Source organism: Equus caballus, chromosome 19, assembly GCF_041296265.1.
Source record: "Equus caballus isolate H_3958 breed thoroughbred chromosome 19, TB-T2T, whole genome shotgun sequence".
Classification (NCBI taxonomy): domain Eukaryota; kingdom Metazoa; phylum Chordata; class Mammalia; order Perissodactyla; family Equidae; genus Equus; species Equus caballus.
Window position 1 is genome coordinate 46493741 of NC_091702.1, and position 25410 is coordinate 46519150.

At 36.7% G+C, this 25410-nt stretch overlaps 1 protein-coding gene across 2 annotated transcripts in view; it reads right to left on the minus strand.

Annotated features, from left to right (window-relative positions):
* SEC22A (SEC22 homolog A, vesicle trafficking protein) overlaps positions 1-25410 on the minus strand; it is a 61238-nt gene that overhangs the window by 24675 nt on the left and 11153 nt on the right. For both annotated transcript variants that reach the window (XM_023623146.2, NM_001309225.1), the window contains 3 exon segments: positions 18428-18591; positions 17079-17273; positions 239-354 (listed from right to left, as the gene is read on the minus strand). In XM_023623146.2, coding sequence (XP_023478914.1) covers positions 239-354; positions 17079-17273; positions 18428-18591 — 475 coding nt within the window.

Sequence of the window (25410 nt, forward strand, 5' to 3'; positions counted from 1 at the left end):
GAGTACCTATAAACAGTGCCTCCTGCAGAACAGATAATAAATATGAGCTAATTGGGTCAAAGAAGCCCACTAGAAACCAGTGTTTTTAGTGGAAGGGGAGACTAGGGCAGGTATAAAGAACACAGAATCTCAGCATGCACTGTAAGTTGTACTGATACCCAAATCAATTCAAATCAACTGTGTAACAAGTAGAATCAATAGGCACAGTCACCTGAAATTGCAAAAACAGCACAGTTACCTGCAGGAGACTTTCTATGGCATGAAAGCCTCGAATTAAATTCAGAGCTCCACATAAAAGACTAAGGATAAATGCCACAATCCCTGACAGAGTTGCTGGCTCCAGTCGCTGGTGAGCTAGAAAATAAAAGAAATGGTTAGAAATAAGCATCAATATCTCATGTCAATACCTAATGTAAAATGGAATTCACTGCTTAGTTTAAACAGGTCAAATATAATCTTCATAAAATTATTTAATATATCTTAGTAATTAAATATTTTTTAAAAAGCAAAAAGTCTGACAACATGACAGCTTCATCCCCCTGAATTCAAGTTACATTAATTTCTTTTTCTCTACATTTTTAACAAAGACATCTAACTTGCATGTGGGGTATATAGCGCTAAGACATACTCACATCTGGCAGTCAATCATGTAGAAAAAACCCTTACTGACTAAATAGGTCTACTATTTGCAAGTAGTTGCAAATATTTGCAAAGGTGACTTTGCTGACAATTCATTGCATAATTCCTACTTTTTTGAAAATGCTTAGAAAACGTTTTTGAGGACAAACATAGCTTGCTTTTTAAGCAAAGTTCTCCTTTATTTGGGTTCCAGGGCTATAAATACCATGAGATAGATGTGACAGCTCATATATAATCACTGATCTGAACTCCACAATAGAATGGAGTCTTATAGCTATCAAGTTCCTAGTCTCCGAAGACCACTGGAAGGTAAAAATGATAAAACACCAGTTGAAGAAGTGGCCAGTTTATCTTTACAAACACATTCCCTTATCTGTCAGCGATGTGGCAGCAGAAGACATTTAGTTATACAATAGCTTCCCTTCATCATCATCTTGTGCTTAATAGAATTAACAAGAGTCTAAATGAAAACAGAAAACTAAATACATAATCATCTAGACCTCAAAAGGGAGACAGAGGGAAAGAGAGGACAACAGGACTACATTTAGATCATCTTGTTTAAATCACTGAAGTGTAAAAGCCGTAACAATGAAGTTAATGAGGTGGAACATTAATATAAGGAAGGGCTTAAATCTCTGCAACTTAGATTCAGCCGTTACAGCAGAAAAGCTTCCCTAAACAGTTCATAAAAAACACAAAAATCCACATAGCACAAAAAAATATTTACTCAAGTCGAGCAGAAAATGCTAATACGGGATAACATTTTCTTAAATTTCTTCTGGGCCCAAGCTAACTACAAGGTCTCTCAATAAAGTTCCTTGAGATTTTGATATGAAAATAAAATATTAAATGTCTTTGTAAAGTATTATACCAAGTTTTATATCAGTAGAGGAAAAAAACTCACAATTTAAAAATATATGCAATTGGTCTACCAATTAGTCATGTTTTGTATCCCTCTTCCTTCCCTCCCAGCCCCTCAGCAGTAAGTAAGGGAGAACTAGCTTTGGATGAAAAAAAGAAATCCTTAATATGGGCCCTAAGCATTAAACCACCTAACAACTAAACAGATTATATAAATCATACCTCTAAAGTATACAAGTTTACCTTACCAAAAAACCCAAATAATACTCTGTATTATAACTAGAAAACGTTAGCTTTTTATGGCCAAGTAAGCTATGGCCATTCTTGAATGGAAAAATATTACCATTTTAATGTATTGATCAATATCTATTTAAGAAATAAATGTATATATAAATTAAATATTTATTAGGTTTCTAACACTTGCCTCTTGGATAGTATACAATTTATAAATTAATTCAAAATGACCAGAAATATTTTTAAAGGCATGAAAGCAAATGACGAGCCTCCTTTAACAAGGACAAGGCACGTGTCAAGTTGAAGGAGAGGCTGGAGCTGAGCCAAGTCACGGTGGGAAGGAAATTCTCAAGTGGAGGTTCCCCTACTCCCACGCCATCCCCTCCCCAGACCTGTGGGAATGGTCGCCAAGAGAAAACTCCATCTGCACACAATATGAGGGTGATACCCCTAAGGGACAATTTCTCATTTTAACAAACTGAATGAGACATTTAATCATATTTTAATGTATTATGTTACATATGCTATTTTTTATTTCAGTAAAACAGATTTTAGACCCATTGTTATCCACAAATGCTTATTACTTCACACTTCAATTTGGCAGCATGATAGGCACTATTAGGTATAGAGTGGACTTGGAACAACAACAAACTAGGAAAATAACAATAATTTTGCTGACCAAAGCAACGTCACCTAGTCGGTTTTTGTTTTGGTTTTTGCTACTGTCTTCTGCTACAATGCCTTTTCTTTAGTCTCCTTGAGCCCAATAAAGGCATTTTTGTGACAAAATTAAATTTTCCCCAAAATGTACCACCAATTAATGGAGAGCTTACAAAAAGTTCCTAAGGAGAAGGAGCAAATCCCTCAGAATCAAATGACTATTGGTTATAGGGAATAAATATATTTATCAAGCAAATACTTTTTGGCATGATTCTGTGTAAGATGACACTCTTTAGGAAGATACAAAAAATGAGTTATACAATCTGCTCTCAAGGCACTTCTAGTCTTTTAAAGATAAATGGACAGACAGATCAGCATATGAAGGTAATAAGCATTCTAAACCAAAGAGCTAAGGAATTCTGAAGAGGAAAGATAACTAGGGGGAAGGTGGTGACACAGGAGCAGTAAGAGAACCAGGGAAGCTCTTTAAAGATGGATAAAATTTAGAGAGGTACAAATGTGAAGAACTGCATGCCATGCAGAGAAAAGAGCACGCGCGTGGAGACAGAAATGAGAGAAGCAAATACTAACAGCATCAACAAGAATTACTACTACCACCTCTACTCCTCCCACTAATCAAGGCTGCTCTCAATGTGCCCGGCAATGTTCAGGCACCAAGTGCTGTACAGACACGTTCTTACTTTATCCTTCCAAGAACCCAACGCAGTAGGCACTATAATAATCCCAGTTTTTCCAACAGGAAACTAAGGTTTAAGGAGATTAAGTAATTTGCCCAAAGTAAGTAAATGAACTGGGATCTAAATCCAGGCAGCCTGACTCTAGAACTCACGCTCTTAACAACTTTGCTATTGCACACTGGTAGTGGTTTTGGTCAGCTCAAACGATGTTTATGAAGAGTAGGAAGAAATAAGGTCAAAAAGATTGAAGCAAATTAATCATCTGATACAGTGGCTAAAAATTATAGGCAAATTAGGCAATGGGGAAACACTGAAGAGCAAGAGACTGATACGATTAAAGCTATGCTTAAATAATATTAATCTATTAATGTATTGTAAAGAGATTAAAAGTAGGGAGAGAGAAATAATATTTTCTCAGTGCTTTCTCATTAGGCACACATTGTCCCATTTATCCTTCAAAATGGGGTATTTCACGAGGTAGGAACGACTAACTTCTGTGTCTGAATTCTCTCATCTGTAAAGTGAGTTTAAATAATTTCCTATAAATCAGAGAGTCAGTGCCATGTTCACAATTATCACCTGGGTCCATCTGACTGCAAAACCCATGCTCTTTCTATAATTCTATATTAGGGAGTTCAGGAGGGAGTCACTGTAAAAGAGTGACTGAAATGAGGCCTGAATTTGGACAGTGACAGGAGAAACGGAGAAGATAGAGGTGAGAGATATTACAGAAGCTAAAACTGTTAGACTTGGCAACTAGTTAGATATGGGAAACAAAAAGGAAAAAAGATCAAAGAAAATGCCAAGGTTTTAAGTGTAAGTGATTGCAAAGATAAGGGTGCTGTCAACAGACCCCCTGGAAGAATCTCAGGTTTGACTGAAAATTGGGACATTTTAAAATATCAAACTCGAGATGATCGTGAGGCATGTTTAACAAGCAACTGAAGAATGGAAGAGCAGTAGAGCTGGAGAAACAGATGAGGTCTGCATCTGAAGAAGGGTTAAAGGAGATCACCAAGGAAAGAAGTGGGCCAAGGGCGAACTCTTGGTAAAGACTACCTTTACAGGTGAAAGAGGAATCAGGGAAGATAGATGTAGGAGAACCAGAAGAGGAAAACCACAGAAGTCTAGGAAGGAGAGACCATCAAGAAGAAAGACATGGCTAACAGTGCCTGTCAACAGGCCAAAGACAAACTGAACTGAAAAAGAAAGAGTATTAGATTTATTGACTAGAAGATGGTTGTTGACTCTTTCAAAAACAGTTTCAGAAGAGTGGTTGAAGGCAAAATTCAGACTGCCAGAGGTTAAATAAGTGGTGATAGAATATCAGCATTATTCACAATAGCCAAGACATGGAAGCAACCCAAGTACCCATCAACAGATGAATGGATAAGGAAGATGGAAAATATGTAATATACAACTGACTACTACTCAGGAATGAAGAAAGATGAAATCTCATGACTCACGAAAACATGGATGAACCTTGAGGGTATTATGCTAAGCAAAATAAGTCAGACAGAGAAAGCCAAATACCATATGATTTCACTCATATATGGAAGATAAAAAAACAAAAATAGGGGCCAGCCCCATGGCCAATTGGTTAAGTTCGAGCACTCTGCTTTGGCAGCCCAGGGTTTCATGAGTTCGGATCCTGGGCATGGACATAGCACCGCTTGTCAGGCCACGTTGAGGCAGTGTCCCATATGCCACAACTAGAAGGACCCACAACTAAAAAAATATATATATACAACTATGTACTGGGGAAATTTGGGGAGAAAATGCAGGAGAGGAAAAAAAAGAAGATTGGCAACAGTTGTTAGCTCAGGTGCCAATTTTTTAAAAAAATGAAAATAAAAATAAAAATAACACATAGACACAGAATAGACTGGTGGTTATCTTCAGGTGACAGAAGCCAATAGAATAGACTGGTGGTTACAAAGTGGGAGGGGGGACAGTGAAAGGGGTAAAAGGGCACATTTGTATGGTGACAGACGGTAATTAGACTTTTGGTAATGAACACGGTGCAATCTATATAGAAGTTGAAATATAATCATGTACATCTGAAATTTATATAATGTTATAAAGCAATGTGACCTCAATAAATAAATTTTTTTAAAATGCACCTAACCTTTGACTTAGCAATTCCATTCCTAATATTTACTGAAGAGAAATGAAAACTTATGCCAACAAAAGACGAATGCTTGTAGTAGCTTTATTTACAATAACCAAAAACTGGAAACAAGCTAATGTCCATCAGCAAGAGAATGAATAAACAAATCGTGGTATGTTCATAAAATGACTACTACTCAGCAATAAAAAAGAACAAACTATGGAGACATGCAACAAAAACGTATGATATTGTACTAAGCAAAAGAAGCTCAACACAAGAGTCACACTACATAATCTTGTTACATAAAGTTCTAGAACTAATTTAAAGTGAAAAAATCAGAAACTGGTTGTCTGGAGGAGGGCAGAGATTGACTGGGAAGAGACATAAAAGAACCTTCTGGGGAGATGGAAATGTTCTATATTGTAATGGAGTATGTATTAATCATGTTTTTTTATTCTGCATTTTTGATGTTTTGACATCCGGGGGTCTTGCTGACCCTAGAGGACTACCTCCCCCAGGGCTATCTAGTTCCTAAAGACAGCAAACAGCTTGCTTGCAAGACTTCCTTTTTTAAGCAAACCCCTAACCCAGATCCCACGCTCCCATCTATCTCCTCTAAGGGGCTCTCACACTCAGGGCCACTATTCCCCTGCTCAAATCATCCCAGGGTCAAGTATCAAACAACTCATGGCTATGTCCTGGAGCCTGCTAAAAGTATTCAAACCAGCCAATCCTAAACCTCCTTACCCTGCCTCTCCAGTTCCTTCCTGGGGAAATCACAATAAAGGCTCTTGTCCGCATTTTCCTCCCACTCCCTGCCTCCTGACTGACACTGGTGCTTCCCCATGTGGCCCCTGGTGGCATATGCGCTCCCTTCTCTTGGGATCTGTGAGTATAACAAACTATCTTTTCAACGGCAGTCATCTCCTGATCTGTTGGCCTTGTCATACCTGAATAATAATAAAATCTATATTTTAAAGCAGAGTGTGGTTTACATAAATGTATTCATTTGTTGAATCCGTATAGCAAAGATTTGTGCATTTCAACATGTGCAAATTTCTTTTTGAAAAGAATGAACCATAGACATAAAATATCAAGTGGATGAGAAGGGAGTGGTGGAGGTATAGATGAAACAAGAATGGCAAAATGTTGACAAACTTATTATAGTTGGGTGATGGGTACATAAGGGTTGTTACACTATTTTGTTTACTTTGCATATGTTTAGAATTCTCCATAATAAAATGTCTAAAAAAGAAAACAAAAAAAGTAAAAGTAGGACATAGTATTTAACATATTGACCTCATGATGGACAGCATAACATTTGTAGATTTCAGAAAATAATATGGCAAAGAAAACATTCATGCCAGATTGCAGAGAGAGAAAGCAAAAGGTTAGAAGGAGAAAAAAATCAAGAAATACAAGAAACAGAAATCAAAAGTAAGATACTGCAATGGAGAAAAAGGCCTGAAATAGAATGTTTATCAAATAACTATTAACCAGATTCCAAAATAAAGTAAATAATTTTATTTATTAAAAAAAAAACAGGAAAAAATTTTTTTATAGACTACAGAACTATGCAGGCTTGGTCTGGATTAAAAGCAAATTTAAAGTTAATATTAAAATAAGTTCTAGTTGTGAATTATTTTAAAAACTTCTCTTTCTTAAAACTTTTCTTTCTCTCTTTCTTGAAACAATAACAAATCCCAGGTTCTCCCCATTTTCTAAGTGTCTGCTGTTTGGTGATATGGAATACCACCACAGTCTACAGGTCAGAGTGGGGACTTATGGAAGGCAAGTAATACATGGAGTTTCTAACAGAGTCTGCCTCCTAGTAGGTCAAGTTGGACCCCCACCCCAAATTAAGATTATTCTCCTAGATCTTGAGTGTGTATATTAGGGGACAGATATTCTCAGCAACATTGACTGCCAGATCTATGCAATTAGAACTATAAGAGAAGGAAAGGCCAATAGAAGTCTTGGAGCTCCCCCAACCGAAATATCATCAAAATGTTAATCCCTAGGGTAACTGCAGAGATCAGAACCACCACCCAAGGCTTAAACGATGCATGGACGGTGATTTCTATTACATGCCCATTTAACTCTCCAGTTTAAGTCTCCAAAATGGGTGCCTCTTGGAGGATGACAATAGATTACTGTAGGTTTCAACTTCGCATGCTTTTCCAGATGCGGTCTCCTTATGGAACAAATCAATTCATTCCCTGACATGTAGGTACCAATTTGCTAACACTTTTTTCTATATCCTAATAAACAGAAAAAATCAGAAGCACTTTGCTTTTACCTGACAGAGACATCATTACATTTACCATACTGCCACTAGGTTACATCAACTCTGCAGCAGAGATTAGTCTATAGCAGGGGTTGGCAAACTATGACTCATAGGCCAAATCTGGCCCATCACTATTTTTGCAAATAAAGTTTTACTGCAACATGGCCTCGCCTATTCTTTTACATATTGTCTATGGTTGTTTTCATGCTACACCAGCAGAAATGAGTAGTTCCAACAGAAACCATATGGCCTGTAAAACCTAAATATTTACTATCTGGCCCTTTACAGGAAAAGTTTGCTGACTCTTGGCCTACAAGGACCTAATATCTTCACACTCCAGAGAACATTATATTGATCCACTTTATTGATGACCTCATGCTGACAGGACCTGAAGAAAAGATAGTATATGCCTTAGGTTAGATGTCTTGGGATGATACATGTATGCCAGAGAGTGGAAAATAATTACAAAATTATAGGAACCTACCACCTCAGTCAAGTTTATGGTGGTTAAATGTCTAGAGTATGTTGAGAGTAAAGATCAAGTTGATGCACATTTCAAGCCATACCACTAAGAAAAGATACACTGCTTAGTATGCCTTTCCTTTCTAGACCTCAAAAGCAGCATTGCTAGATTCGAGTATGCTGCTCCAACATACACACAATTTGAAGCTTATGAGACTATTTCTTCTAGGAAAGATATTTGTTTGCTTCTGCCAGGATCTTTGGAGCACAGCACTGTAGAATCAGCTCAATTCAATTTTAGAAGCCAATGATTCAAAACTAAGCTGCAGTCCCAGTGAAAGCCTGTCTGCTTCGGATTTCTATCTGCCCATATTCCTAGAGTGCAGACACTGAAGGTCCTGACCCAAAGCTGAGGGGTTGCTCATGAGGTTCGCTACTTTGGTGGGCCCTGCTCTCTAATCCTTGTCTCCCTAGGGCTGTCAGCTGTTCCCTCCAGAATTGGGAAAAGCCCAAAGGGAAAAAGTAGCTCCAAACATTGGGCTCATCTCCCCGGGCCTCCATCCTCCTCTGTTTCCTGGTAATTCTTAATACTCTTGTTGGATCTTCAAAGACTTCAGGAAGATTACATTTTAGGTTAAATTCCATATTATATTAGACCTATATATTCTCTAGAAAATATACATTCCCTCCAGCTTTTCTACTTAGTTAGACTAGTGGTCTGGATTACCTACTCCATCACTATTGGAAGTGGAAGTCTTCAAAGTAAAAACCCTCTTGATTTATTACTAATTTTACAAATTGAAATATAATCCACATACTTTTAAAGTGTACAACTCAGAAGTTTTTATTATATTCACAGGGTTGTGCAACCATCATCATTATCTAATTCTACAACATTTGCATCACCCCAAAAAGAAACCTCATCACCACTAGTCACAGTCACTGCTTATTTCCCTCTAATCCCTCCAACTCCTGTCAACCACTAATCTACTTTCTATCTCTAGGATTTGCCTATTCTGGACATTTGAACAAACGAAATTATAAATACACGGCCTTTTGTATCTGGCTTCTTTCACTTAGCATAATGTTTTAAGGTTGTTCCATGTTGTACTATGTATCAATACTTCATTCCTTTTTTATTGCTTAACAATATTCCATTGCACGGATATACCATTTTCGTGTATTCATTCATCAGTTAAGGATCATCTGGATTATTGCCACTTCTTAGCTGTTATGAACAATGCCACTATGAACATTTTTGGACACATTTTTGTTTAAACATACATTTTCAATTCTCTGAGGTATGTACCTACGAGTAAGATTGCTGAGTCATATGGTAACTCTATGCTTACCTTTTCAGAAAATCTTCCAAACTTTTGTCCAAAGCAGCTGCACCATTTTACAACCCCACCAGCAATACATGAGGGTTTCAGTTTCTCTACGTCCTCACTAACACTTGCTTTTGTCTGTATTTTTCATTATAGCCATCTTAGTGGGTGTGAAGTGGCATTTCCTTATAATCTTGCTTTTTATTTAGCTAATGAATAAGAATGTTGAGAATCTTTTTATGTGCTAATAAGCCAGCTGCACATTTTCTTTGTAGAAACGCCTATTCAAATCCTTTTCCCATTTTTAAATTGGATTACTGTCTTTTATTTTTGAGTTGTGCTACTTATATATTCTGGATACAAATCTGTTAGAAGATAAATGATTTGCAAAAAATTTTCCCATGTCTATGCATTGTGTTTCAAATTTTTTGACAGTGGTTTTTTGGGGGGTTTTTGGTGAGGAAGATTGGCCCTGAGCTAACATCAGTGCCCATCTTCCTCTATTTTGTATATGGGATGCCACCACAGCAGGCTTGATGAGCAGTCCATAGGTCCGCGCCCAGGATCCAAACCTGCGAACCCCAGGCCACTGAAGCAGAGCACATGAAGTTAACCACTATGCCACCAGGCTGGCCCTGACAGTGTCTTTTAAGAATAAAAGTTTTTAGGGGCCGGCTCCGTGGCCGAGTGGTTAAGTTTGCGCGCTCCGCTGCAGTGGCCCAGGGTTCGGATCCTGGGCGCAGACATGGCACCGCTCGTCAGGCCACATTGAGGCGGCGTCCCACATCCCACAACTCGAAGGACCTGCAACTAAGATATACAACTGTGTACCAGGGGGGTTTGGGAAATAAAGCAGAAAAAAAAAAAAAAGATTGGCAATAGTTGTTAGCTCAGGTGCCAATCCTTAAAAAGAAAAAGAATAAAATTTTTTAATTTTAATGAAGTCCACTTTACCTTTTTTTTTGAGGAAGATTAGCCCTGAGCTAACATCTGCTGCCAATCCTCCTCTTTTTGCTGAGGAAGACTGGCCCTAAGCTAACATCTGTGCCCATCTTCCTCTACTTTATATGTGGGATGCCTGTCACAGCATGGCTTGACAAGCGGTGCATAGGTCCACACCCAGGATCTGAACTGGCAAACCCTCGGCCACCAAAGCAGAACATGTGAACTTAACCACTGTGCCACCAGGCCAGCCCCTATTTTATCTATTTTTTTCTTTTTTCACTGTGCTTTTGGTGTCAAATCTAAAAACCTTTGCTTGAACAAAGTTACAAAGATTTACACTTATGTTTTCTTCTAAGAGCTTTACAGTGTTAGCTGTTAAATTTAGATCTTTGATCTACTTTTAGTTTTTACATATTTTGTAAGATATAGGTCCAACTTCATTTTTTTTTTTTTTTTTTTTTTTTTTGCTGAGGAAGATTAGCCCTGAGCTAACATCTGTTGCCAATCTTCTTCTTTTTTTGCTTGAGGCAGATTAGCCCTAAGCTTACATTTGTGCCAATCTTCCTCCACCTTATATGTGGGCTGCTGCCACAGCATGACTGATGAATGTGTAGGCCCATGCCTGGGATCTGAACTTGGGAACCCAGGCTGCCTAAGCAGAGTACGCCGAACTTAGCCACTAGGCCACAGGGCCAGCCCCCAACTTCATTCTTTTGCTTGTTGATATCCACTTGTCCCAGTATCATTTGTTGACAAGACTATTCTTTCACCATTGTCTTGGCATCCTTGTTAAAAATGAGTTGACCACAATGTAAGGGTTTATTTCTGTATTCTCAATTATTCTACTGATCTATATGTCCATCCTTGAACTAGAACTACAGAGTCTTGATTATGATTACCTAGCTTGGTAGTAAGTTTGGAAGTGTGAATCCTCCAACTTTGTTCTTTCTCAAGTTTATTTTGGCTATTCTTGGTCCCTTGCATTTCCATATGAATTTCAGGACCAGCTTGTCAATTTCTGGAAACAAAGACAGCTGGAATTTTCATAGAGATTGCATTGAATCTGTATAGTCATTTGAGGAGTATAGCCATCTTAACAATATTGTCTTCTAGTCCATGAACATGGGACTACTTTCTATTAATTTACATCTTCTTTAATTTCCGTCTATGTTTTATAGTTTGCAGTGCATGGGATTTTTTCTTTCCTTCTTTTTAATTGCAAACAACACAAAGTATAATCTTTCCTGTTTTGGCCAGCAGTTGCTAGGATTTTCTTAATTTTCAGACTGTTCACTGCTGGAGTACAAAACAGCTGATTTATGTATATTAATCTTGTATTCTACAACTCTGTTAAACTCATTCATTAGTTCTAATAGTTTTTAGTATTTTTCTTAGGATTTTCTATACACAAAATCATGTCATGTGAACAGTTATTTTATTTCTTCCATTGCAATCTGAATGTCCTTTTTTCTTTTCCTTGCTTAACTGCCCTATGCCATGTCCAGTACAATGTTGAACAGAAGCAGCAAGAACAGACATCCTTATCTTGTTCCTCATCTTAGGGGAAAGCATCCAGGCTTTCACCATTAACTATGATGTTAGCTGTAGTTTTTCTGTAGATGCTTTTTATCAGGTTGAGGAAACTCCTTTCTATTTCTAGTTTGTTGAGTGTTCTTATCATGAAAGGCTGTTGGATTTTGTCAACTGCTTTTTCTTCATCTATTGAGGTGGTTTTAAATTTTTATTCTATTGATATTGTCTATTACATTAATTGATATTCAGATATTAAACCAACCTTGCATTCCTAGAATGAATCCCAATTGGTCATGGTGTATAATTATTTTTACATGTGGCTGGATTTGGCTTGCCAGCATTTTGTTGAGGATTTTAGTGTCCATACTCATAAGAGATATTGGTTTGTCATTTTCTTTTCTTGTGATGTCTTTATCTGGTTTTGCTATCAGGATAACACTGGCCTCAGAGAATGAGTTGAGAAGTGTTCCCTCTCTTCTATTTTTGGAACAGTTTGTAAAGAACTGGCTAATTCTTTAACGTTTGATAAAATTCACCAGTGAAGCCATTTGGGCCTGGGATTTTCTTTGTGAGTGTTTTTTTAAATCACTAATTCAGTCTCTACACTTGTTATAGATCTATTCAGATTATCTATTTTTTTCTTGAGTCAGTTTCAGTAGTTTGTGTCTTTCTAGGAATTTATCCATTTCACCAAAGTTGTCTAATTCATTGACATACAATTGTCCATAGTATTACTTTAGAATCTTTTTTATTCTGTAAGGTCAGTAAAAACATCCCCTCTTTCACTTCCGATTCTAGTAATTCCTCTTTGTTTCTTGGTCAGTCTAGCTGAAGTCTTGTCAATTCTGCTAATCTGTTTAGCTTGAGCGATTTTTCTCTCATGGTTTTCTATTTTATGTTTCATTTTCATTTATGTCTGCTCTAATGTTTATTATTTCCTTTCTTCTGCTTATTTAGGTTTAATGTGCTTTTCTTTTTACAGCATCTTTAGGTGGAGGAAAGTTAAGTTATTCATCTGAGACCTTTCTTTTTTCTAAATATAGGTATTTTTACCTATAAATTTTCCTCTAAGCACAGCTTTAGCTGCATCTCATAAGTTTTGATATATTGTGTCTTCATCTTCATTCATCTCAAAGTATAAATTCCCCTTTTGATTTTTTCTTTGACATTCATTATTTAGGACTGTACTGTTTAATTTCCACATATTTGTGAGTTTCCCAAATTTCTTCTTGTTATTAGTTTCTAATTTCATTCCCTTGTGGTTGTAGAACTTACTTTGTGTTATTTCTATTCTTTTAAACTTACAAAGTGGATTTTGTTTATGACTTAGCATAAGATCTATCTTGGACAATGTCCCATGTGCACTTTTCTGTTGTTGGATGGAGTGTTCTATAGATGTTTGTTAGATCTAGTTGGTTTATGGTGTTGTTCAAATTTTCTATTTCCTTGTTTATCTTCTGCTTAGGTCTATCCATTATTGCAAGTTAGGTATTTAAGTCTTCAACTATTACTGTTTAATTGTCTATTTCTTGCTTCATTTCTGGAAGGTTTTGCTTCATGTATTTCAGGGCTCTGTTGTTAAATGCGTATATTTTTATAATTGTTATACCTTAATGGATTGCCTCTTTTATTATTATAAATGTCCTTCTTTGTCTCTAATAGCAATTTTTGTCTTGAAGTCCATTTCATCTGATATCAGAATAGCCATTCCAGCTCTCTTGGTTGCTGTTTGCATTACATATCTTTTTTATTTCTTTTACTCTCAATCTATTTGTATCTTCGGTGTTTTTTTTTTAGTCCACTCTTACAATCTCTGACTTTTGACTGGAATGTTTCAACTATTCAGATTTTTTAAATCCATCCATATATAGTGTTATTATTGATATAGTGGATTTACATCTGCCATTTTATTTATTTCTATATGTCTCATGCCTTTTTTGCTCTATTCCTCCTTTATTACTGTCATTTGCATTAAGTGAATATTTTATAGTGCAGCATTTTAATTTCTTTAAGATTTTCACTATTTTTTGAGTTTTTTGCTTAGTGGTTGCTCTAGGACTTACCAAATATATCTTATCAGAAACAGCTTCAGATTTATACGAACTTAATTCCAGTGAGCTACAGAAACATTGCTCCTATATGGCTCTATTCCCTGTCTCCCCTTTTTATGGCATTGTCGTTACACATACTACATTTACAAATGTTAGAAACCCAAAAATACATTGTTATAATTCTTACTTTACATAATTTCATGTCTTTTAAAGAAGCTAAGAGATGAAAGGACAGCAATTATATTTTTATAGCTTTTGTTGATATTAATTCGTATCATTTCTGGCTTTCCTCATTTGCTTCTGTGGATTCAAATTACCATCTGGAGTCACTTCCCCAGCCCAGTGCAGCTTTGCTCCCAACCACCTCCTGTGTGATATTATTAGAAAATATATTACATTTCTAGATGTTATAGGCCCAACAGTACATTATTTTCTACAACTGCTTTTAAAATCAGTTAACAGAAAAGAGATGAGGAGAAATGCATTTTTTCTGTCTTTCACAATTACTTTTACCATTGTTCTTTGATTTTTTTGGTGTGGATTCAAATTACTGTCTGGGTCACTTGCTTTCAACCTAAAGAACTTCCGTTAGTATTTCTTGTAAGGTGAGTCTTCCAGCAACAAATTCTCTCATTTTATGCTTATCTGCATATGTCTTTTTTTTTTAAAAAAAAGCAAAGCCTTTCTTTTTTTTCTCCCTATAGCCCCAGTACAGAGTTGTACGTCATAGTTCTGAGTCCTTCTAGTTCTTTTATGTGAGATACTACCACAGCATGGTTTGATAAGTAGTGTGTAGGTCTGCCCCCAGGATCCAAACTGGTGAAACCCAGGCCACCGAATCAGAGCATACAAACTTAACCACTATGCCACTGGGCTGGCCCCTGCATATGTCTTTATTTCACCTTCATTTTTGAAACACAGCATTGCTGGATGTAGGATTCTTTTTTTTTTTTTTTTTTTGAGAAAGATTAGCCCTGAACTAACGGCTGCCAATCCTCCTCTTTTTGCTGAGGAAGACTGGCCCTGAGCTCACATCCATGCCCATCTTCCTCTATTTTATACATGGGACGCCTACCACAGCATGGCTTGCCAAGCGGTACCATATCTGCACCCAGGATCCAAACCAGCGAACCCCAGGCCGCCAAAGTGGAGCATGCGCACTTAACCGCTGTGCCACCGGGCTGGCCCCTGGATATAGGATTCTTCATTGACCGTTTTTTTCCCTTGAGCATTTTGAACGTGCTATCCCACTGTCTTCTGTCCCCATTGTTCCTATCGAGAAGTCAGCTGTTAATCTTATTGGTGGTCCCTTGTAAGCGATGAGTTGTTTTTCTCTTGCTGCTTTTAAGACTTTTTTCCCATCTTAGTCTTTCAGCATTTTTAATATGTATTTTTGGATCTCTCGTATGTATCCTATTTGGAGTTCATTGAGCTTACTGGAGGAGCAGATTAATGTTTTTGAGTAAACCTGGGAACTTTTCAGCCATTATTTCTTCAAATACTTTTTCTGTTCCTTTCTCTCTTCTCCTCCATTTCTCCCGTCATGTGTATGTTGATATGTTTAATGGTATCCCACATTCTTTTGAGGTTCTGTTCATTTTTCTTCGTTCTTTTTTCTCTCTTTTCTCTGGACTGCATCATCTCTATTGATTTATCTTCAAATTTGCTAACTCTTTTTCCTGCTAATTCAAATAAACTGTTGAGCACAACCAGTAAATTTTTCATTTCAGTTGTATTTTCCAATTCCAGAATTTCCATTTGGTTTTCTTTATAATTTCTATCTCTTTATTGATATTATCTATTTCATGTGACATCATCATCATACCTTTCTTACTTCTTTAATCATAGTTTCCTTTAGTTCTCTGAACATAATTATAATGTCTCTTTCGAAGTCTTTGTCTGTTAAATTTGACATCTGGTTACTCTCATAGGCAATTTCTATTGCCTGCTTTTATTCCCCTAGTATATGGATTATACTTTCCTTTTCCTCTGCATATCTTGTAATTTTTAGTTGGAAACTGGACATTTTAAATAACATACTGTAACAACTCTGGGTGCTGGTCCACCTCCCCTCCCCCAAGTCTTGTTATTGTTATTTGATTTTTACTTGTTTCCTGACTGGCTGGATTACTTCAGTGACATCTGCTTCCTCCTTTCTCCCATAATTTGTATTAATGAAACCAAATCTAAAGTGTGGTATTCAGGCCTGAATACCTATGTGAAGAACACTAACAAACTAAAGCATACACAGAGGAAGCTTCCCAGATAGGCAGGGTTTCAAAATGCCATAGACAAGAAGGCTAAGGGAACTATGGATATTTTATATAAAGCCAATCAGGCTGGGGCCAACCCGGTGGCACAGTGACTAAGTTCACACATTGCACTTCAGTGGCCCAGGGTTCACCAGTTCAGATCCTGGGTGCAGACCTATGCACCGCTTGGAAAGCCATGCTGTGGTAGGTGTCCCATATATAAAGTAGAGGAAGACGGGCATAGATGTGAGCTCAGGGCCAGTCTTGCTCAGCAAAATGAGGAGGATGGGTGACAGATGTTAGCTCTGGGCTAATCTTCCGGAAACAAAAAAGACTCCGAAAAAAAAAAAGTCAATCAGGCTAATAAGATAGAAAAGATACAGAGTTTCTGGCTTCAAAGTCTGAAATGCTATTCTGGTACAGTTAAAGAAGGGGAGGGTGAAGTCACAGAACTGAGACAAACAAGTAGGCATTATAGGAAACAGATTTTAACTCAAAATATAAAGAAGAACTTTATAAACAAGCAATTCAACAATGATATATGCTACCTTATAAAATAATGAGGTTTCTACTTTTAAGCAGAAGTTTTCAACCCGTCACAACTGTTGAGGATGGGATTCCTTGTTTGGGAGGAGAGCTGTGATTAGATGATCACATTTTCCATGACACTCAAGAATGTTGGCCTTGAATGTAGACATTCTGACATAATGCAAAACCCTTTACATGCCTATAAACATATTACAAACTATTATTCATTTCTAGAAAAATGTTTACAAAACAATGTTTCTTAAATGTTTCACTAGAAAGAGTTGCTCTGAGATCGCCATTTAAAAGATTTTCCTGATTAGTCACATATCTGGTACATTACTATATAAACACTGGGAGAAAGGATTGTTACTTTGAACTTTTTCCCTCATGTACTTCCTTTACAATATTAAAATAAAGTAATTCACTTTCAAGAGTCCCTCAGTTCTTACAAAAGCTTTTTTTTAATGAAATAATTGAGATCAAAACTCACCAGAAGAAATCTTACCAGCACCTTTATAGTCAACAGAAAATGCAGATGTGACTCCATTGGCTGACCCCAGTTCACACATGGAAATTTGATAAGGTGGCCTCAGCTTGATTTCTGTCTGCATGTCAGACAGACTTATTTTTGTTGAAAGAGATCTGGGATTATTATATCGTTGCTTGGTCCTCTGAATGAAGTTATCTACATAAAATAAAATAAAACTTCCTTGCAGTCATTTGTTAATTAAATCATTTGGAAGTGTGATGTTTATGGACAGGAAATTTTTCAGATAAACAGTTTGTTATCCAAAACTGTTCCAAGTCATGGAATGTTCTAATATTATTTGTGTTTAATGCTTAATATATCATGGAGTCATCAGTTTTTCACTCTAGAAATTATACTCCAGAAATTCATAATTGTAAATAAAGATTTAACACTACATGACTGTGAAAATATTTCTATAACTATATCCATTTCAAGGAATTGCTTTGAACTTCTACAAAAAACAAAAACAGTTTTCTTTAACTTTAAACCAAAGTCTTCATTTTTATGGGGATTCATATCTCATAAAATATTAAGTCTGTCTTATTACCAGGTGCAATTACATAAGAACATACACTGTAAACTGCATGTTCTTATAAACTTTGCTTTCTGATTTACTGCTTACACTACTAGAATGTATATTTACTTTAAAGAATTTAATGAAATCAATAAAAGACATTTCCTAAATATCTCCCAAGATATCTCCTAAATAGCTTCCAATTTAATTTTCACTATTTATAATTTGGTTTTACTTTTTTTTTCCCTTCTAAAACAGGGGTCAAGCAAACTAATGCCTACAGGCCAAATCTAGCCTTCTGTTTTTGTAAATAAAGGTTTATTAGAATATAACTACACTCATTCATTTATGTATTGCCTAAGCCTGCTTTCAAGCTACAATGGCAGGACTGAGTAGTTGTGACAGAGACCATATGGTCCTTAAAGCCTAAAATATCTATTATCTAGTCCTTCCTAGTAAATGTTTGCCAATCTCTATTCTACATTAAACAGACTATAAAAGATTATCAGAAACACAAAATTCTGAATCTGGCTTATAAATTTCTCTTGAAATTGTCTTCCAGGATTAATTCTTTGGGCCAATAATCACATGCCCCCTGCAGCTCAAACACAATTTTTTCTAATAGGTATGTAAATGAAGAAGTTATAATTTATAGGCCATTTGTCAAATTATTTTATCAAAAGCAAGATAGCAGACTTTTCTGAGTTTTCCCCCTGCCCACTAGTATTAGACAAAAAATTGCTTATGACTAGATGGAGACATAATAATGAAAAGGAAAAAAAAATCAGGGCCTTACCAAACTCAATGAAACAGTATGGTCTGACAGCAGTATTTGTCTTCATCATGTTATAAGTAGTAATGAACTCCTTCTGAAGCTCATCCAGGAAAGAGAAGGCCAGAACATTTGGGTAATTTTCAGTGCACAACATCATGTAGCTCACTCCCAGAGAGCTAATAAAACTACAGTGTAAAAAACATTGGTTTTAAAATTTCAAATTAAATCAAGGTAATTTGTTACTTCACAAGATTGGTTCTATACACCATAAACTGCTGCTATCGTGGCAATGAAGATATTAACATTTATTATATATTCCAGCAAAAAATTAAAGAAAACAAAATATAATACTATTTTCAGTTGCAGTTTAAAAACAGTAGACAAAAAATGGAATGGTACACACACTATGGTTCTAACACTTAAGTTATTTATCAGTTGGGGTAGAAAGCAGGGGAAAGAATACAGAAAAATACAAGGGTAACAGCTTAAGGTTTAACCCTGTTTGAATCAAGAATGCTTTAGAGATTCTGATGAAAGTTACGGACACTCGCCCTAGAAAGATGTCTAGACAACACAGAACTTGGCGCACAATTTCAGGGTGGTTACTGACTTCTTGAAGTCATCCACTGACCCCAAACTCAAATCCTCTACTTCACACAGTAATGAATTATGAACCATTAGGGGAAAAAAGAGGAATTTATGAGTTCAAACAAAAACAAACAAAATAAAAGGGGAAGAAAAGAAGACTCTTGCTCATAGCAGGATGCTGAGCGCCAAGTGATAAATGTGGAGGTAGTGCTAGAATTGGGAAAATCAGCATTTTGCAACCAACATAGTAAAGATTGGATCAAGCAAGGACCATCAATGGGTGTTAAATCTAAGTGGAAATTTTGATAGGAGCAGGAATTTTGCATGCTTTTAAAACGTCTTCCCATGGATTGCTTATTGGTTACAAGGGAAAAATATTTATTATACAGTAGAAACTAGACAACACCTTTAGCAAGTACTCTAACACCAGTAATGAGGGGCAGATGGACTTCCTGTGCCTCCAGTTGTGATAGCCTCAGAAAGACTTATCAGCTATGTAGCATTCTGGGCGAGAATGCATAATCTGAAGCTAATCATGAAGGAACACCAGAATGAGCAGCATTCTATTTAAAAAAAGAGGAGAGGGGCTGTATTCTTTAAAAATCTCAATGTTGTAAAAAAGGAAATAAAAGCTGTGGAAATGTTTCCCATCAAAAGAGGCTAAAGAGACACAACTAAATGCAATACCTAACCCTAGACTTGATCCTGTGCCAGAGAGGGGGAAAAAATGCTATGAAGGACATTCCTGGGTCAATTGACAAAAATGGGAAACAGGCAGATTAGACGAAAGTATGTTATCAATATTAGATTTACTAGAGCTGATAACTGTACCATAGTTAAGTAAAGGAGTATCTCTAATCTTAGAAAATACCCTTTGAAGTAGCTATGAACAAAGGGGTCTGTTATTTGTAAGTTTCTCTCAAATGGTTCAGAAAAAACAAATCAGACAAAAAGATAGGTAGATGGATAAAAAGATAAAGCAAATGGGGTTATATGTCAACAAAAGGTGAATCTAGGAACAGATATTATCTGAACTCTTCTGTAAGTTTGAAATTATTTCGAAATAAGTTAAAAATTAAAAACAAAAAACTTCTACTTGAAGCACTGAAATGTTTCAATTAATCATGTTCTATTGAAACAAAAAACCCTCTAGAATAAAGTATATACCCCCCTATAATAAGCAGAGCATGGGACACACAGTAACCCTTTCCAGTGAGCCCTGTAAACATCCTTTTATTGTACTATCAGCGCAGCTGGTCCAGGGCAAGGGCAGCACACAGAGCACACAGGCTGTGACTCCCACTCCTGTGTCACACACTATGTATCACAGCCATCTTGAGCACCAAACCTGGATCCACACGGTAGTTCCCCGCCCCCCTTTTTTCTCTAATAACGTCAAAGCATAATTTATTATTTTTAATTTAATGTTTAGAAAGATACATTCACAATTCAAATTTTAAAAGAATGAAAAATGAAAGGAAATATTGTACTTCAAGTGTCTCATCTCCACCTCTGCCCAGAGACACCCAGTTCTCTGCCCCTCAAGCAACTCATGTTATTAATTTCTTACGTATTCTTCCAGTAAGAGAAGAATATTTACACACATGCAAGTAAATCTCTTTCTCTCTCTCTCTCTCTATATATCTTTCTTTCTTAAAAGATCATCCCAGGCAGCCAAATGATGTGGGGTTGGCACTTGTTAATCATCTATTATTAATGGTGTGGGATATACCACTGGTGCTACTGTGCTAATCTTATACTTCTGGAATAATCTGGAATTCCCTTCTGAAGTTCCACTTAATACACACCATTTGATGCACTATTTTTCAATCTGCAAGTTGTAACCCATTAGTATGTCATAAAATTAGTGAATTACACACAGCATTTTCCTAAAAATTGAAATAAACAGAAAATATCAGAATGCATATTGTTTCATAAAACTTTGTTTGAGTTTCCTATTTGTATAGGTAGTGTTCACAAAATGTCTCTCTTCTTTGGGGTCAAAAAAGTTGAGCCATTAATATTGCATTTTTCTACAAAATTAATAACTAAATCAAAGGCCAAAGTATGTTTTTCCCAAGTAATTTTCTCTTTCCAAAATAATCCTCACTGTCATTATCAAAATTCCTTGACATGTCATTAGCATTCAAATACACCCCACAATAACCTGAATTGAGACAGAATACAATTGGCAATCGGCTTCCACACACTTGGAACTCCAAAGTAGCTAGCTAGGAGTTATTATCATCATCCTCAAATAATATGACTGAAGCTTTTGGACCCCCTTTTTTGTTATGGCAGGGTTTTGCTGTATTTCCATATTAATAATAGAGTGAACCACAGACACCTACATGACAGTTTATCCCAAATGGTTTCTTTTGCTTGCACGAAATTGATCTAGAGAATTAGATATGAAATAAAGGAAACCTTATGTTTTTAAGATTATATGTTAGCATTTTCAGGGAGTCTGTATTCCAAAGTCTTTATTTTACTATAAGTGCATGATACTTTCTGAAAAGGCTATAACACGTTCTATTATATCATGGCTTTTCATAGTGAATTTGGACTTAAAATGCTGTCTTTCTGTGGCCACAAAGCCAGTTTTCCAAAAGCACATATAGCTCAATTTACCTTTGTTACCAAAAGACTTCTGCTTTTTCAACTATCACTGGGACAGACTGAAAGACTCCCACCATTTCACTACTCATATGCAATAGTCTGAAGTCATTACAGGCACACCACGTTGTGCATGCTTTAGCCTGTCCATCAGGTTCATTTAGCTCACATTTTATAGACAATCTGGCCACTGTCCTTCTGCCTTGAGGAGGAGGAGGAAGAGAAGTAGTAGGAATAGTAACAGCAGTAGGTACAGTTTACTGACCACTTAGTATGAATCTGGCCCCTCACTAAGTGCTTTCCATCTTTAATCTCTTTCCAATAAAAGAGCACTACTATCTCCGTTTTACAGATGAAGAAACAGAGGCTCAGGGAGGCTTAGTAACTTACCCAAGGCCACACACCATTAAGAAGCAGAGTGCGTACAAACTTAATTCTAATTCTAAAGCCCACATTCTTTCCACAATACCAACCTCGTAACAGTACAAACCAAATATGTCCTAATCACCAAAATTTTTTCACTTTTTCCAAGCCATAAATCAATCTCTATTTTTCCCCCTAATTAAGAGTAATGAAACTTGAGGATTTTGGAACTTGTATCAGAAAGATATTCTGGAAGCCCTGCCAATTCCTCCACTTCATCTTGTGCAACTCTACTCCTCCTTCTCTGCATTCCAGCCACACTAGTCTTGTTTCAGATCTTCAAGGATACAAACCCACTCCCAGTCCTCCAACTCCCAATCTGAGAAGCTTCACGAATTCAGTCTAACCCACTTGTAATACTCCCAACCCCACCTCTGCCATGCTCCAATTCTGACCAGGTTAACTCCTACTCATGCTTCAGTTCTCTGACTTAAAGTCCCTCCCAGAGCACACAATCTAAATTGATCCCACCTGCAATGGTTATATTAGAGCAGCTGCTATTTTTCTCCATGTAACTAACCCAATTTGTAATCGTATATTTATGTGCTCATTTGTTGTAATGTCTCTATGCTCTATGAGATCAGGGATGATTTATATAATGTTCACCATTGTATTCTTAGCACCGAGAAATATTTTGTTGTCTAGTACACAGTAAGTGCTTAACGAATTAGTGAATAAATTAGTGCAAAGACAGCATCATTCATTCACTCATTTATACACTAATTTGTTGACTATATTGCACACAGATAATTGTACAGGCCAGCACTATCTACACAAAGTATCTACACAGAGTAAAAGCTCCATAAATACTCGATAAAATGACAGAAGAGAGAACTTCACCCTGCCCTTCCAGTCAGTGTTCCCAGAAAGCTGCAGGCTCAGGCCAGTGAGTGCTTAACAACTCCCTACTTTAAAGAGAGGGACGTTCTCAGGGACCATGTAGAACTACCCACCTCTGCAGTGAGTACCTCAAGATGGCTGTACAGGTCCAACCAGCTATGTCTGCTCTCCTTTTATCACAATCATAACTAATCCTCACACACACACAAAAGTCCTCCTTTCTCCACAATGAGCACAATTTTTAAATTGCCATTGTTTTCTTCCTACTTTGCTCTCATTTCCTTTTTCTTTTTCATTTCTCTTCCACTTCTGGGCTTTGGTACCATACGGTTTGGTCTTTACAGCTGCCTTTGTTCTGGCCAAAGAATTTATCCAACCTCATTACACCTCTGGTTCCTTTCCACGGTATACACACTAGGAACTTCTTTTGGTCCTTCCAGGATCAAATGCATCTTGAACAGGTAAGGCTGGCAGAAGTTCAAACTCCAGATAAGGGGGATTTACTTTAATCACTTCATTAAAAAACTATTTCTGTCATGTATCCAAGGAGGTCACACTTCAAGTGATTGTTAAATTCCAACAAAATAAATAAGTGATTTTAGATATTAAACTTTTCCTGGTGTCTAATTTTATTTATGAACTGTCAAAGAAATTTTACACATCACCAATTAAACACTGACATTATTAGGACAATTCTGGCATGCTGCACCAAACTAAATAATTAGTGAAAGCAATCATCTTCCCTACAGCAAATAACAGAGAACCTAGCATATGTCTAGCATTCTACTCTATAGGCTCTGATGTCAAAGACAAGTACCTGCTTGCCAGGCTCATGCAATACAGAACTGAGAATGTACTTAAAACAATGATATGCAAAACAAGACAAAGAAACAGAACTGCATTTCATAGCATGCTAAATGATACAGTATACAGGAAACTATTAGTTGAGACAGTAATAATTAATATTTGTATTACATATAATTTTCATCTGGAATTGTACCATTACACATAGAAATCTGCTTATCCTTTGCAGCCACACTTGCCCAGTGAATAGCTTTCCTGGGTGAAGAAAAGTTCTCCAGTAGGACACGTCCTCTCTAATCTACTGTTAAAATTGCTAAGTTTAAGAAAAACGCTATTTTCAAAATAGAACCTTCTACACTGAATTCCATTCTCTAAAATAAAGTATTTAAACTTTTAAATATAAAAAAAAGGTTGACATTATGAAAGTGAATATACCTTATGGATTTTGTTGTCACCAAATACTTCTAATAGGAAAGAAAGTGAAAACAAGACTTTGTCATCAGTGAGACAGTAAAGAAATAAGAACCAGAAAGAGAATTCAGTAACAGTGAGTGTCCACCATGTGCAGCATTCTACCAGAAACTTTCTATTTTCTTACTTATGCCTCTCTTATGTGGCCAACTTTCAATTACCCTCCAAGGGTGAAGAGCTAAACCATGAATAAATTATCTCATGAATAGAAGACCCATTTAGTCACTAATTTTAACCTTATTAAATATGAAAATATTTACTAATATGCAATATGCCAGATGATAGGAACTTATAACAGTAAGCTAAAGGAGAATCTGAGATGATTTTAAGTGGCCAAAGGTGATTACACCATCAGAGCCTTGTATAAAACACAGAGCCAGCAAAATTTGCCTTTGACATCCTTCATTTCCTTTTGTGCAGAGTTCATCTAGCTCCTGATTCACCCTTTCCCACAAACTCTAACACCTTCCACACGCCAGAGAATGAAGATCTTGACTTTTTATATAACCAATCATAGGTAATCCCTACTTTACCTACTGGTTGTATTCCAGTCTATTGCACCCAGAACTCATTTCCCCACAGACACTGTATTGTTAGAGTAATTAGGTTCCTAGGCTAGTTCACAAGAGCCTATTTAACATACATGGTGATGAAAAGTTGTAGATTTTTACCATAACAAACATCAGAAAAGTACGATGATGCTAGTAATGAGACAAAACAGGAAGGTAGGATACACACTTTATCTTCCTCCCCCAAGTGATCATGTAGCTACTGGTGGGTTGCAATCCCTTGCCATACCCCCTCCCCACCAAACACCTCGCCTCCAACAAGACAATGCTGTCTCATCAATTTTAGACTTCACACATACTCTGTCCCTCATTATTTCTCAAACAAAAGGGGGTGGGGGTAGTTTCACTTAATTCTCTTCCCTGGTTAATTTCTCTCCCCATAAAAAGAGAAAAGAATTAGGAGAACTAGGAATGCACCCTGTCAACAAAGAAGTTAAGGGTAAAGGGAGCCAACTCCCTCTTTTATTAGAGGGCAACGTGAACACTGAAGCCAAAGGACTGTGGCTCAATATACCATTTATTACCTTTGTGACTTGGAAAGAGTTCTTTACAGCCCTAAGTCTCAGTTTCCTCATCTGTAAAATAGGGATGGTGGTACTATAAGGACTATCTGCCCAGCATTCCTTCTCTCCTTCCCTTTGGGGAATTACCTCCAGCCCCACTACCTATTCTATACAGCTTTGGTAAAGCTGC